At 47.0% G+C, this 14,460-nt stretch overlaps 1 protein-coding gene across 2 annotated transcripts in view; it reads right to left on the reverse strand.

Annotated features, from left to right (window-relative positions):
- Window positions 1–945: 945 nt before the first annotated feature.
- Window positions 946–14,460, reverse strand: part of LOC117965593 (zinc finger SWIM domain-containing protein 4-like) — a 40,918-nt gene continuing 27,403 nt past the window's right edge. For both annotated transcript variants that reach the window (XM_059008337.1, XM_059008338.1), the window contains 11 exons: window positions 12,698–13,054; window positions 12,154–12,302; window positions 10,545–10,695; window positions 9,547–9,717; window positions 8,956–9,300; window positions 6,930–7,067; window positions 6,455–6,718; window positions 5,750–5,885; window positions 4,218–4,375; window positions 3,019–3,264; window positions 946–2,266 (listed from right to left, as the gene is read on the reverse strand). In XM_059008337.1, the coding sequence (XP_058864320.1) occupies window positions 1,404–2,266; window positions 3,019–3,264; window positions 4,218–4,375; window positions 5,750–5,885; window positions 6,455–6,718; window positions 6,930–7,067; window positions 8,956–9,300; window positions 9,547–9,717; window positions 10,545–10,695; window positions 12,154–12,302; window positions 12,698–13,054 (2,978 nt within the window). In that variant the 3' untranslated portion in view covers window positions 946–1,403. The remainder of the gene's footprint in view (window positions 2,267–3,018; window positions 3,265–4,217; window positions 4,376–5,749; window positions 5,886–6,454; window positions 6,719–6,929; window positions 7,068–8,955; window positions 9,301–9,546; window positions 9,718–10,544; window positions 10,696–12,153; window positions 12,303–12,697; window positions 13,055–14,460) is intronic.

Below are 14,460 nucleotides of genomic sequence, written 5' to 3' on the forward strand. Positions count from 1 at the left end.
CCACGACAGAGCGCTCTGCCTATTGAACGCAGCCCTGGTAGTGATGTTTTAAAGAACTACATGTGGGGGAAACAACTGGTGAATTAAACACAACCCCTCCCCACCCACCAAAAGATATGACTTCATTTATATTACTGAACTGAGGAATGCATGATGGGAAGGGTAGTTTTTATACTATAACCACCTTTTTGACTTGCTTCTTTTTCCGAAAAGCATTCATTTTCTCCAAAAGCAGCAGCAGCAAAAAAAATACACAAATGTAACAAATACACAAATAACAAATATAAACAACAGCAAATTACAAAAATGACAAAAGGAGGATGGCTTCTGGTTTCGGCAAAAAAATCTAGGATATTCTTGAACTGCTCTGTCCTTTGGGGTGAGTATACATAACGAATCGTAATAAATACCAGTTTAATACTGAAGGTAGGAGATCACGCCTGCAGCTGCTACCAGAGAGAGGCGTCACTGCGCTCATATCTGAACTGCACTGACGTCACAAGATTCCCTTTGGCTGTGCAGAAACTCGTACACGACACTGCCTTGAAGTATTTATTGTCAATGAAAGGTCAGTTAACGGCTTCGGTACAGCAGTACGGTAATACAAATGTTACCCCCCCCCCCCCCCCCCCGGATGACAGGAACATAATCTTCCAATCAGCTTTTAAAACACGCCATGCAGAAGTGAATTTCCACAGAGTGGCACTCTGTTGTAAAGGTGAGGGAAGGACAGCTTTTCTTGTTTTGAAATCAGCCTGTTCATGAATGGATTTATTGAATACCTGCCAATAAACACTTCTGAAAGACAATTCTGAGAACGAGTATCAGCACCCCCTAATTTCCTATTTTTAGATTTTATTAGTTGAACTTCAAGCAAATGGAACTGTGTGCGTCCCCCACAATAATACTTCGAGTCAGTCCCGCTGTTCGGTCACTCTGACTATCTTATTTTTGTCTTTTTTTTTTTTTCCAAAAATTAAATAAATAAATAACATAGAAACAGAAGTATAAGTAGAAACAACCTTAAAGTAAACAAAAAAAGAAAGTGATTCCCTTGTCCCCTGTCCCCTTACCCCAGGCATATTTAAAAAACATGTTTAAAAAGTTGCAGTCACATATACATATATAAATATATTTGTGCATATATTTTGCTACATAAAAAAAATGGTTCAAATCCATCCGTTAATTTGGTTAGTTTTTTTCAAACCAAGACCAGGAGATGGTGTGTCTTATCATATACACCTCGAAGTAAATCCAAATAAAAAAGGGTGTCTCGTCAATTCCAAATCACACATATAAATATATATGTATAAAATCAATATAGCTTCATATACAAGTCTTTTCTTGTCTGTTCACAAGTTGCATTATTTGCTTGTTCAGTTCAGTCCTCTCATGCGCTCGGTTCAGCCGAATCGTTCCCTGACCAGTAGCATCAGCTTCTTCTTGCCCTTGTAGGTCTGCTTCAGGTTCTCGATAAACTGTCCGAACTGGATGTGCCCGTCAGGGGCCATGAGGAAGGTATCCCTGGCCTTGCCGAGGAACTCGATGAACTCCCCATAGTGCCGGGGGCTGATGTGGGTGAGCCGCGAGTGTGTGGTGTTGACATACGCACCTATAGCGGCCTCCAGCATCTGGCAGAGGGGGGTCTTGCTGCCGTCGCTGCCGCTGCTCAGCAGCCCTTTCCCCGAGTTTCTGCGCCCGGGGAGGGGGGGCAGGCTCCAGCGGCGGAGGATGTCGGACAGGACGGGGGCGCACTGCACGCTCTTGATGACCAGCGGCACCAGTGCTGCCAGCTCGTTCTTGCCCAGGGAGTGGCTGAGGGAGCAGGCCCACAGGACGTCATTGACAGCTGGATGGGTGTCCTGGTTGTAGGAGATGCTGAGGTGGGACAGAGCCAGTTTGGCCAGCTTGTAGGCCCTCAGCGGCAGCCCGCGGTGCTCCATGTAGCGTGCGATGGTGAAGAGGTGGGCGTGACCCATCCCCGTGGCTGTCGAGTCCAGCACGATCTGGTAGGCAGCCTCGAAGGCGCCGTGGTCCTTCTCGCAGAGCGTCAGGGCCGGCAAGGCACAGTTCTGGGGATCCTTCATAGCGCACTGCAAGGCCAGGGTCCGCGCGCAGCCCCCCAGCTCCTCCCGCTGTGCATAGTCCAGCCCCAGCCGCAGCACCGTGGCGTGGGAAGTGGCTGTCAGTGCCACCAGAGACGTGGCCTCGACGGGGGTGAAGAGGGCGTACCAGCCCTGCATCACGCTGATCAGAGCTCCCATTCCTGCAGAGAGAGAGAGAGAGAGAGAGAGAGAGAGAGAGAGAGAGAGAGAGAGAGAGAGAGAGAGAGAGAGAGAGAGAGGGGGGTTAAAGAGAAAGCATGCTTTATACTTTGAAAAAACACAGCTAAACAACATGGAGCAACTGTGTGGCTAAGCACAGCTAAACAACACAGAGCAACAGTGTGGCTAATGCTTTTGAGCCGAAACCTTTGTTAAGGCCTGGATTAAAGCAAAATGAACTGTATGCTCTGTTATAGCTACTGCAAAGTATAGCTATAGCTGCAACATGAATTTAAATCTAGACAGACATTGAAACATGAATAATCCTTCTAAATTATCTTCAATAGACAGAGAGACAGTGGTGTTGCAACGGCAATAATGGTTCTGTGTTATGCTAAGAGGCAATGGGATCTTCAATGGCAAAGCAAACACATTTTCCAGGGGCACTACACCAATGGGATGCTTAGTAATAAAAAAAAGACAGACAGGCAGACAGAAAGACATACAGAGACACTAACAGACAAGCAGAAAGACAGAGAAAGACAGATAGGCAGAAAAATGGAGAGACAGACTAACAGATGGAGAAACAGACAGGCAGAGACACAGATGGATGGACACAAAGACAGGCAGGCAGACAAGAGAGAGACAGACAGGCAAACAAGAGAGAGACAGACAGGCAGACAGACAGACAGACAGGCAGACAGACAGGCAGAGAGAGAGAGAGAGAGACAGACAAGCAGACAGGCAGGCGTACCGATCTCGGTGGTGCAGCTGACCAGCCAGCGCACCATCTCCCTGCGCCTCCAGTTCAGGGTGTTGAGGGTCATCCTCATGACCTGCAGCCCCAGCTCCAGGGCCACGTTGAGCAGGGTGAGGTCGGGGGCAGAGCTGGGGGGCGTGGCGGCCTTGCAGGCGTCCTGGGCCAGCTTGAACAGGAGAGCCGGAGAGTGGATGTTCTGCTGGATCGAACCCAGGACTGTGCGCAGCCACTTGGGGTCTCCTGAGCAGAGAGAGGGCGAGAGGAGGGTTAATATACGAGACACACAGAGTCCACAGGCTGAGATCAAAACAGCACCCTTATAAACGTTTACCACAGCAAAGTGCAATACAGCACAGTGAAAGCATGGTAAAGCATTGGTAAACATTGTGAAGCACAGTGAGGTATGGTAAAGCATATTAAAAAAGTATTGAAGAATTGAATCTATTCAGTCTTGAACAAAGAAGACTTGCGGTGATCTGATTCAAGCATTCAAAATCCTAAAAGGTATAGACAATGTCGACCCAGGGGACTTTTTTGACCTGAAAAAGAAACAAGGACCAGAGGTCACAAATGGAGATTAGATAAAGGGGCATTCAGATCAGAAAATAGGAGGCACTTTTTTACACAGAGAATTGTGAGGGGCTGGAACCAACTCCCCAGTATTGTTGTTTAAGCTGACACCCTGGGATCCTTCAACAAGCTGCTTGATGAGATTCTGGGATCAATAAGCTACTAACAACCAAACAAGCAAGATGGGCTGAATGGCCTCCTCTCCTTTCTTATTTTCTTATCTTATATCAAACTATGGTAAATACATAGTACAGCCAGGGGAAAAGCACAGCAAAACTGCAATAAATGTCATTTATAAAGCTCCTGTAATATGCACACCCCTCAAAGTGCTTCACAGCGCTCAAAATATATAAGAATGGGTAACACAATTCAATGGCAAACGTTTTGACTGGAAGTCTTTTTCAGTGTCTTCAAATCTTCAAGAACATTGAGTAATGTATTTTAGTATTTCTATTGAAGACATTGAGTAAGACTTCTTGCTGAAACATTTGTCATTAAACTTATTACGTTTCTTTTAGCATTTGAGTGTTTAATGGTTCTGGAAGAAAGTATAATACCACACAGTCAGCATACACCAGCTAGCAGCCCTGTGTGTGGGACTGGATCAGCAGAGTAGCGCTCACCTTTGGCAGCAGTCAGCATGGTGGAGGCCAGCTCGCACTGACGCGTTTCCAGGTGTCCCAGTATAAACCAGCGAGGGAATCGATTGGTCACCACCAGGTCCAGAGGGTTCAAAGGTAAGAGGTCAGCGTGCTGGAACTGAGACTCCAGAACAGGCAGTCTGAGGGAGAGGCGGGCAGTAAGCACTTTGTTATAATGCATTCAGCACATACAGAAGGCAGAGACAGACATCTACCCCTTTCCCAGGTGATTTTCACAGGCGATACAGGCACACAGACAGACAGAGGCACTACAGTTTCTGTATTATGCTAGGGTCAGTGGAAACACGCAACTATAATTTTGCACAGTCATTTTCCAGTTTTCCCCCATGCTTTTCCCATGGTGATACTATGCATTTACCATGTTTTTTAAATATGCTTCACCATACCTCCCTGGGCTGTACAATGCTTGCACTGTGCTTTATTACACTTTGCAACGCTTTTACTATGGGAAACTTTTTATAAGGGTAACATTTTCCAAATGTTGACCAACTGGGGGGTTAAACAGTTAACAGGGTGACAATTTGTACAACGGGAAAGGGGAGAGGCAGGGGAGAGAGGGCAGGCGGAGTCATGTGTGAAGAGAGAAACACCTCAACACACTGTGCTGGGAAAGCCTTTAGTCTGAACCACCACTAAGCAGAGTGAGAGAGTGTGTGAGTGTGTGTGTGTGTGTGTGTGTGTGTGTGTGTGTGTGTGTCCGTCTCATTTCTGTTCCTACACGTAACACTAAGGACAGAGAGTGTGTGTGTGTGCGTCACATTCTCTCTCTCCTTTCTGTTATTGTTTTTCATTTTCTGTCTACTTCAGCTTCTTGCTTTGAAGACCACACGAACTCCAGGAAGTGACATCATAGCTGTGCTTTGGGGAAACACGCTTTCAACTCCTCTGCCACTTTCCCTCCACACACACACACACACACACGCACCCGCACACACGCACACACACATGCACAGCGGCACCTCAAATGTCAGCACTGCTCGTGTGGCACAATGGTTATTTCTGTTCTAATTTCACCAGATTAGGTTTTCAGTTTTTTCTTAATTCGGAAAACTAACTGCATGCATTTTTTATTATTATTATTATTTGATTTTTTAGCAACTTGCTCTGTAACAACTGGACTAGGAAGTAACTACAAATAGTTAAAAAAATATATATTTTTTTACATTTAGTAAAAAAACATTTGAAACCTTTATAAAAGTAACGGTATCTCAGGAGTTTACTATGCGTATACTCCCATTGCATAGCAGTTTGATCCATTCCTGGTTTTACTATGAGCTTAATAAGATACTCCTGAGCTTGTTATCTATACACTGTAGCTAATCAAGCTTGTAGTAAAACCTGGACTGGGGGAGACTGCTCTGCAACAGGAGTCTTATTTCCATCCCTGGTTACACTGTGCTATGCTTTTGACTCATTTAGAAGGAATCAGCTCAAGCGTGGTGACGATGGTGTCTGCAGCAGACGGAGGTCCCGGCTGGGCAGGGCTGTCTCACCTCATCGCTCGCAGAGACACTTTGTAGGCGAGCTCGGGGTCGATTGGGAGGAGCGAGGAGAAGAGGAAGCGAGCGAAGGTGTGCATCGGGACGCTCTCTCTGTGCACCAGCTCCCCAAGCCCACTGAAGGGACCACCTGAGGGGAGAGACAGGGTTCAACAGGGCTGCAAAGGGCTAATAAAAATCCTAAAAACAGAAAAACATTTTACTAAACTTTTAACCTATTTTATGTAGATCTTGCAATGACTTTTTGGAAAAGGTTTCATCATTTAAGAATCATGATTCATTGCAAAAGCACTGTAACTGAATACTGTGTAAAGGAAATGGACATAAGTTCCTGATCTATTAGTCTACTTTTTCATTTTAAAATGTGCCCGACAGTTAGAACTAATAAGCGACTTTTTTCCTCTCATCCGGGCGCTGAGGTCGTAAATGTGAAAATGTAAAAATGTCAGTGAAAATGTCAGCGCCCAGGATAAGAGGAAAATTTGCTTCCAAATCAGCTTTTAAACACTCGATGTGGAAGTTAATTGCTGTTGATTGGTACTCGATTGTAAAGGTGAGGGAAGGATTGCTTTCTTGTTTTGACATCCGCATGTTAAACAGATTTATTCAATATCTGCCAATAAATACAAGTATCAGCACAGCCCTAGTGATAGACAGAGAAATACATTCAAAACTAAATTGTAACTGTTGCTTGCTCACCCTCCAGCAGCAGCTGAGTCTGCCTGCGCAGCAACTGCCCCAGTCTGTCCTCCAGCGGGATGTCAGCCAGCAGGGAGATGAGCTGCTCCTCCGCCCTCACCACCTTGTCCTGGGCATACAGGCCCTCCGGCATGGCCCTCTGCTGCCCCAGCCCGCACAGCGCCACCTCCAGGGCCAGCATGAAATACGACTCGCCCGAGCCAGGTGGGGAGGAGGGCAGAGGGGTGTGGGAGTACACTGGCTTCTTCAGCTCACAGCCCAGCTCTACAGAGAGGAGAGGGAGGAGTCAAGGCAGGGATGGCAATAAGACTCCTATTGCACAGCAGTGTTTCACCCAGTCCAGGTTTTACTACGAGCTTGATTAGCCACAGTGTATAGGCAACAAGCTCAGGTGTGTCTCATTAAACTCCTAGTGAAGCCACAGTAAGCACGCCTCACTGCAGCAGCCCGTACAGTGCAGGAGTGAGAATGGTACCTGAGTAGGGGAGGGGCCCGTCCTCTTCACTGCGACACGCCTCTAGGAATGTACGCACCAGGCAGCCAATAGGGTCCAGGGGGTGGCCAACCCAGCCTTCCGGATTGGATATCGAGGTCACACCCTTCTGCAGCAGTTCTAAAGGGGCAGGAGTCAAGGAACACAAAAGAGTTAAATAACGTTTCCATGAACCACATAACCCGGGTACGTGCTCGGGTTGCTCCCCCACACCTCCGTTTCCATGTTTTTAAATTATTCGAGCTGGCTCCCAATTCGGGCGGGAGCCCCAATTCTCTGGCCCGATTTCACTACTGGGGCTGCCCTGAATTCTAAAGTCTGAATTCGGGCTGGGAGAAAATTACATCACTAAATGTCAATCAAAAATGTTGTAGGGGGCGGGAACATACCGTATAACGGGACATTTTGTCTGATATTAAATTCGGCGGATTTGCTACCTTGGGCGTTTTTCACTTCGCACATTCACAAAGAAAAATGCAACGCAGTTTTGCATTTATACTTTTAATTCCAAAAACATTCAAATAAATGTTTTTTTAATGAAATCTGTCTGCTAAAACAGTATCTCATTTATAATAACTCGTTCAACTAGCATCTAATGCCACTGCAACAACTTGGAGAACAACAAAAAAGGCCTTCTAGGGGGCTCCTGAGTGGTGCATCCAGTAAAGGCGCTCCACGTGGAGTGCAGGATGCGCCCTATAGCCTGGACATTGCCAGTTCGAGTCCAGGCTATTCCACTGCCAACCATGGACGGGAGCTCCCAGGGGCTGGCGCACAATTGGCTGAGTGCCGCCCGGGGTGGGAGGGCTTAAGTCGGCCAGGGTGTCTGCATGGTGGGTCTGCAGTGTGAAAAGAAGTGGTCGGCTGATGGCACATGCTTCGGAGGACAGCGTGTGTTCGTCTTCACCGCTCCTGAGTCAGCGCAGGGGTGGTAGCGGTGAACTGAGCCTAAAAACAACTGGACATTTCAAATTGGGTGTAAAATGAATTGGCGACTACTAAATAAAAAAGGCCTTCTAATCAGTTAGACTAGCAAGCACTGGTACAATCAGCTCTGTTTTATACAGTGCAGAACGTTTTGTTTATGGACTTTGCGATACTTGCACGGCGGGTGTCTTCAGGAATATCGACAACATATAGACAATAACAATCAACCATGTCGTTACAGACTTTCTAATAAGTCTGGCATAAACAATTTGTGCTGTTAATTAAAAAAAAAACAACACATGAAAAATGCTTAACATAAAAGGGAACAGTGCTACTACAGTAACCGGTGCAGTTTACAGTGCCTCTGATCGCATCAGAGCAATTCCAGATTGTTTAAATCCTTTGATGGAAATGTCAGGTTTACTTTTAATGTTTGTAAGCAAATTGGCTTCATCATTGCCATTCTCATATCCACTTTGACATCTGACACATTATTTCCCTTGACGAGTTCTGGGAGAATTCTGACTAATTCGAGCGCACTTGAGTTGACTCGAGATGGCTGTCCATGGAAATTAGGTATTTTAATTGGGTATTTTACTAACTCACCCTTATAAAAGTTTACCACCATACACATTTTCCATGGTAGTTTTGCAGTCCCCCCCCCCCAAAAAATGCTTTTCCTATAATTATACAATGCGTTTATTTCCAAAGTTTGCCTTGTTTTCTATAACTCCACTTTCCCATGGCACTCTGGGCTTCACAATGCTTCACAATGTCTTTACCCATGCTGTGCTTTATTACACTGTACTGAGAGGTATGGTAAAGCATAGGGAAGCATTGTGAAGCACTGAGAGGCTTGGTAAAGCATAGGGAAGTATTGTGAAGCACTGAGAGGTATGGGAAAGCATATTAAAAAAACATGGCAAAGCATGGTGAACTACAGTACAGTAACCATAGGAAGAACATGGGAAAGCTGTGACTGACCATGCAAGAACACCGTGGTACACTTTTCTAAGGGTTGTACAGCATTGCAGCCGGTCAGTGGTGACAGTGCATCTCATACAAGCAGGCAGTGTCTTACCTTTCTTCTGCTGCTTGAAGGTCTCCAGCTGGTGTCTCCTCTGTAGCCGCAGGGTGTGCACCACAGCGCCGGCGAGCTGCAGGGCCTCTTTGGAGTACCCGTGGGAGCGCAGGGCGTCGACACGGGCACAGGCTGTGGGGAGCTGCTCCCCCAGCCACACAGGGCGCCCCTGGGGGTCAAAGGTCAGCGTCTTCTCTGCATGGTCTCGTTTGAGCAGTGCCCCCTGGCTGCCGGGGGTGCAGGTGTCGCCCCGGAGGATCCTCTGCAGGTGAGGGTCCCGCCAGTGCAGGTCCCAGCACCGGATAGCTCTCCCAAATACCGTCTGTCTGACAGCGCCCCCCGAGGCTACAGTGGGAATACAGTAATTACATATTCCAGGGTTGGTAATAACACTCCTATTGCATAGCAGTTTCACCCATTCCAGATTTTACTACACGCTAGATTAGCCACGGTGTATAGCTAACAAGCTCAGATATGTCTTATTAAACTCATAGCAAAACCAGGAAGGGATCAAACTGCTATGCAATGGGTCTTATTTCCATCACTGTAATCAGACCCCCCCCCCTCCACGCCCCTCTCTCCTCTCCTTACCTTGACTGTGTCTCAAGCTGGGCTCGGAGGAGCCCGGTGTCTCGCTGATATAGTTCCCCTCCTCCAGCGGGCACACATCCAAGCGGTTCCACTTTGTGAGCAGCTGCAGCCAGCTGGCTCGCTCCTCGGGCTTCGCATGGGGGTTCAGAACCACACAGACCCACAGAGCCCCTGGGACAGAGGGAAGGGGGGGGGGAGAGTGTCATTAACTGAGTTTATCCCACAGGAAATAAAGAAATGAAGAAAGTACATCACTAGTTTCTGATCAGAAACAAGCTTCAGAATGTATAAAAAAATGTGGTAAAAGTTTATAACAAGTTCTACTCTACAGTTTCACTTTATATACTACATATGTTTATTTATTTATTTATTTATTTATTTATTTATGTATTTATTTTTATTTATTGCATTCACATGGCGCTTTTTATACAAAAGTATCACAAAGCACTGTACAGTACATAGCAGAAAAAAAGAACAAATCACAATACATTTGTATAGCGTGTCACACATGCAACTGCCACAGTCAGACCATTTAAATAACAGATTTAAATAACAGTATACACATAATAATACAAAAGCAGCAATTTTAAAGTTAAATTGAAACCCACCAAGATAAGAAAGCCATTTTATAAAAGTGCATTTTTAGTCTTGACTTGAAAAATGTAATGGTCCCATTCCATAATTTAGGATCTCTACAAGAAAAAGCCCTGCCTCCCGTGTTGCTTTTGTTGACCCTAGGAATAACCAGCAGCCCCGCATCCTGTGATCTCAGAGTGCGGTTTGGAAGATACGGGGTCAGTAACTCCTGCAAATAACTAGGTGCTAATCCACACACTTGTGTGTGTGGCTGTGTGTGTGTGTCTGTGTGTCTGTTGTCCAATGTGTGTGTTATTAACCAACTTCTAGGACCCAGGCAACCATGGACGGGCCGAATCACCACTTCACGTTTATAAAAATACTGTAAACAAGTGCTGCTTCCTGTGAGTGTGCGTTCTTACCGAGCTCGTCCCAGAGCTGCCTGCACTTGTCCGTCATGCCGGTGCCCTGCTGCCTCCACAGGGCCAGGCGGGGGTCCTCCATGAACTGCTCTGTCATCAGAGTGAGCATGCGGGCGCCATTCGAGTCCCGCATCCGCAGCATCTCTCGAACCTGCAGCCAGAGTCACAGTCAGGGGCAGGGGCAGAATCAGGGCACAGAGTTACAGTGTGTGAGAAACAATCACAGAAATACACACAGACCAGACCAAGCCAGACAAACAGACACTCTCACACACACACACACACCCCATACCACTCACTCACACACACACACACGCACCACACCACTCACACACCATACCAGTTACACACACACACCATACCACTCACTCACACACACCATACCACTTACACACACAATACCACTCACACACACACACCATGCCATACCACTCACAAACACACCATACCACACCACTCACACACACACCATACCACTCACAAACACCATACCACTCACACACACACACACACCATGCCACTCACACACACACACACACACACACACACCATGCCATACCACTCACAAACACCATACCACTCACACACACCATACCACTCACACACACACACACACAATACCACTCACACACACACACCATGCCATACCACTCACAAACACACCATACCACACCACTCACACACACACACCATACCACTCACAAACACCATACCACTCACACACACACACACACACACCATGCCACTCACACACACACACACTCACACACACATACCATGCCATACCACTCACAAACACACCATACCACACCACTCACAAACACCATACCACTCACACACACACACACACACACACACACACACACACACACCATACCACTCACACACACACACACACACATACACACACACTCCCTTATAGAAGTTTACCATGGGAAATTTGCAGGGTAATTTTGCAGTTTTCCCCCATGCTTTTCTCATGGCTACACTATGCATGTATCATAGTTCAATATGGTTTGCTACATTTTGCTTAACATGCTTAACAATGTCTCTCTGGGCTTTACAGTGCTTACCTATGCTTTACCAGACTTTCACTCTGCTTTTATATGGGCTAACACCTAGACACACAGTGACACACACACACACAGAGAAACACACACAGAGACTCACTCACACACACAGAGACACAGTACCACATTCACACACACACACAGACACAGTGACACACACACAGACACAGTGACACACACACAGTCACACACACAGTGAAACACACAGTCACATACTCACACACACAAAGACACACTCACAGACACACACACAGTGAGTGACACACACAGTGAGTGACACACACACAGTAACACACCCAGAGACACAGACAGACACAGTGACACACACACACATTCGCACAGAGACACACACACACACTCACAGAGACACACACATACACACTCGCATAGAGACACACACACACACACACACACTCGCATAGAGACACACACACACACACTCGCATAGAGACACACACACACTCGCACAGAGACACACACACACTCGCACAGAGACACACACACACTCGCACAGAGACACACACAGGAGGGTCCCATACCTTATTGAACATAGACTGTAGCTGCTTGCCCGCCCCGTAGTACCCCCCGTTGGAGAGCAGCTGCTTGACCTGCTGCAGGACCTGCTCCTCGTCCAGGTGCCAGCAGTTCTCATCCTGGATCCCGGCGCCGGCAGTGGGGTCCGGGGCTCCTGGGGGGCCAGAGGGTTAGAGAGGAACTCGTATACACTGAACTATAGTAATCACCCAGGGCAAAGCATTAGACAAGGTATAAATAAGCACAGAAAACATACGGTGCAGAATGTTCATAGTACTAATACATTACAGTGTAGAGCTGTATAATCTGATCTGTAGGTGGCAGTGAAGCAGGCCAGCTGTCTTCTTGTAGTAATCGACCTCAATGTGCAAGATATCTGTGAAACTGGGATTCTGATCTAAAGTGTGGAAGGAAAAGGGGAGCCCCCACCCCAGTGCCTCTTCAATCCCCTCCCAGAGTATTACAATTCTCCCATCACTCTTCCAATCCTCTCCAAGTCAAGTCGTCCCTTCCCCCCTTCCCCCACCTGGTCTGCCCCCAGCCACTCACCGTTCAGCCTGTTGATCTCGGAGCCCAGCTGCAGTATGTCGTCGGCAAGCCTCTGCGCGGTGGGCAGCACCTGGGTGTGGTGCTCGGAGATGAGGTACTGCACGAACTTCTGCAGCTGGTCGCGGTTCATCTGGGAGAGCGTCTCGGAGATGGGCAGGCGCAGCTCCACCTGGCCAGCCCAGCGGATCCGGTGCAGCGACAGCGCCACCACGTGGCCGCAGTAGAAGATGTCGCGGTTGCCGCAGCTGCAGGTCACCGAGGTGATCTTGCAGCGGTCGAAGCTGATAGAGACGCGGAACACGCGCTCCGGCTCGCCCTGGCTGGCCGGCTCCCGGACTGTACCACTCAGGTGGAATCCTGGAGAGAGAGAGGAGAGCGAGGGAGTCAGAGAGATACAGGGCTGGAAATAAGACTCCCATGCCTGGTGAGTTTAATCAAACACTTCTTATCTATACATTGGGGCTAATCAAGCTCGTAGTAAAACCTGGAATGGGTGACACTGCTAAGCAACAGGAGTATTATTACATCCCTGTACAGTCTGTGTTGTATACAGGAAACCCTGGCCACCTACCCACATGTTTCCCCTAGTAAAAGCACAGTAAAGTATAATAAAGCACAGTACAAGCATAGCAAAGTGTAATAAAGCACAGTGAAAGCATGGTAAAAGCACAGAGAGGTATGGTGAAGCATATTTAAAAAACTGCATAATTGCATAGAATAACCATGGGGAAAAGCATGGGGGAAACCTGCAAAAATATTATGGTAAAAGGGTACAAGGAACCCTTATAAAAGGTCCCCACAGTAAATCTGCACAGTACATTTCTCATGCTTTTCCATGGTTATACTTTGCTTTTCCAACAGCTCACCCTGGTTTGACGTGGTTTTTTGAACATGCTTTACCACACCTCTCTGTGCTTTACAGTGCTTTCCTATGCTTTACCATGATGTCACTGTACTTTATTACACTTTGCTGTGATTATTGTTATTATCCTCAATATATAATGATGATTATTATTTTTATTATTATTATTATTATTATTATTATTATTATTATTATTATTATTATTCATAATAGTAATAACAAATAATATATTGAAATATCTATTGCAGACCTAGTATGCATGTGGGTGAGGAGAAGTTCAGTGAAGCAAGTCAAAACTCAGCCGAGTACTGAACAAAAACTATCACACTCACTCCTCAATCAGTAACCCAGCTCACACTCGCTTCTCAATCACTAACCCAGCTCACACTCGCTCCTCAATCAGTAACCCAGCTCACACTCGCTCCTCAATCAGTAACCCAGCTCACACTCGCTCTTCAATCACTAACCCAGCTCACACTCGCTCCTCAATCAGTAACCCAGCTCACACTCGCTCCTCAATCAGTAACCCAGCTCACACTCACTCCTCAATCACTAACCCAGCTCACACTCGCTCCTCAATCAGTAACCCAGCTCACACTCGCTCCTCAATCACTAACCCAGCTCACACTCGCTCCTCAATCAGTAACCCAGCTCACACTCGCTCCTCAATCACTAACCCAGCTCACACTCACTCCTCAATCACTAACCCAGCTCACACTCGCTCCTCAATCAGTAACCCAGCTCACACTCGCTCCTCAATCAGTAACCCAGCTCACACTCGCTCCTCAATCAGTAACCCAGCTCACACTCGCTCCTCAATCACTAACCCAGCTGACACTCGCTCCTCAATCAGTAACCCAGCTCACACTCGCTCCTCAATCAGTAACCCAGCTCACACTCA

The sequence above is a fragment of the Acipenser ruthenus genome, chromosome 36 (genome assembly GCF_902713425.1).
Source record: "Acipenser ruthenus chromosome 36, fAciRut3.2 maternal haplotype, whole genome shotgun sequence".
Taxonomy (NCBI): domain Eukaryota; kingdom Metazoa; phylum Chordata; class Actinopteri; order Acipenseriformes; family Acipenseridae; genus Acipenser; species Acipenser ruthenus.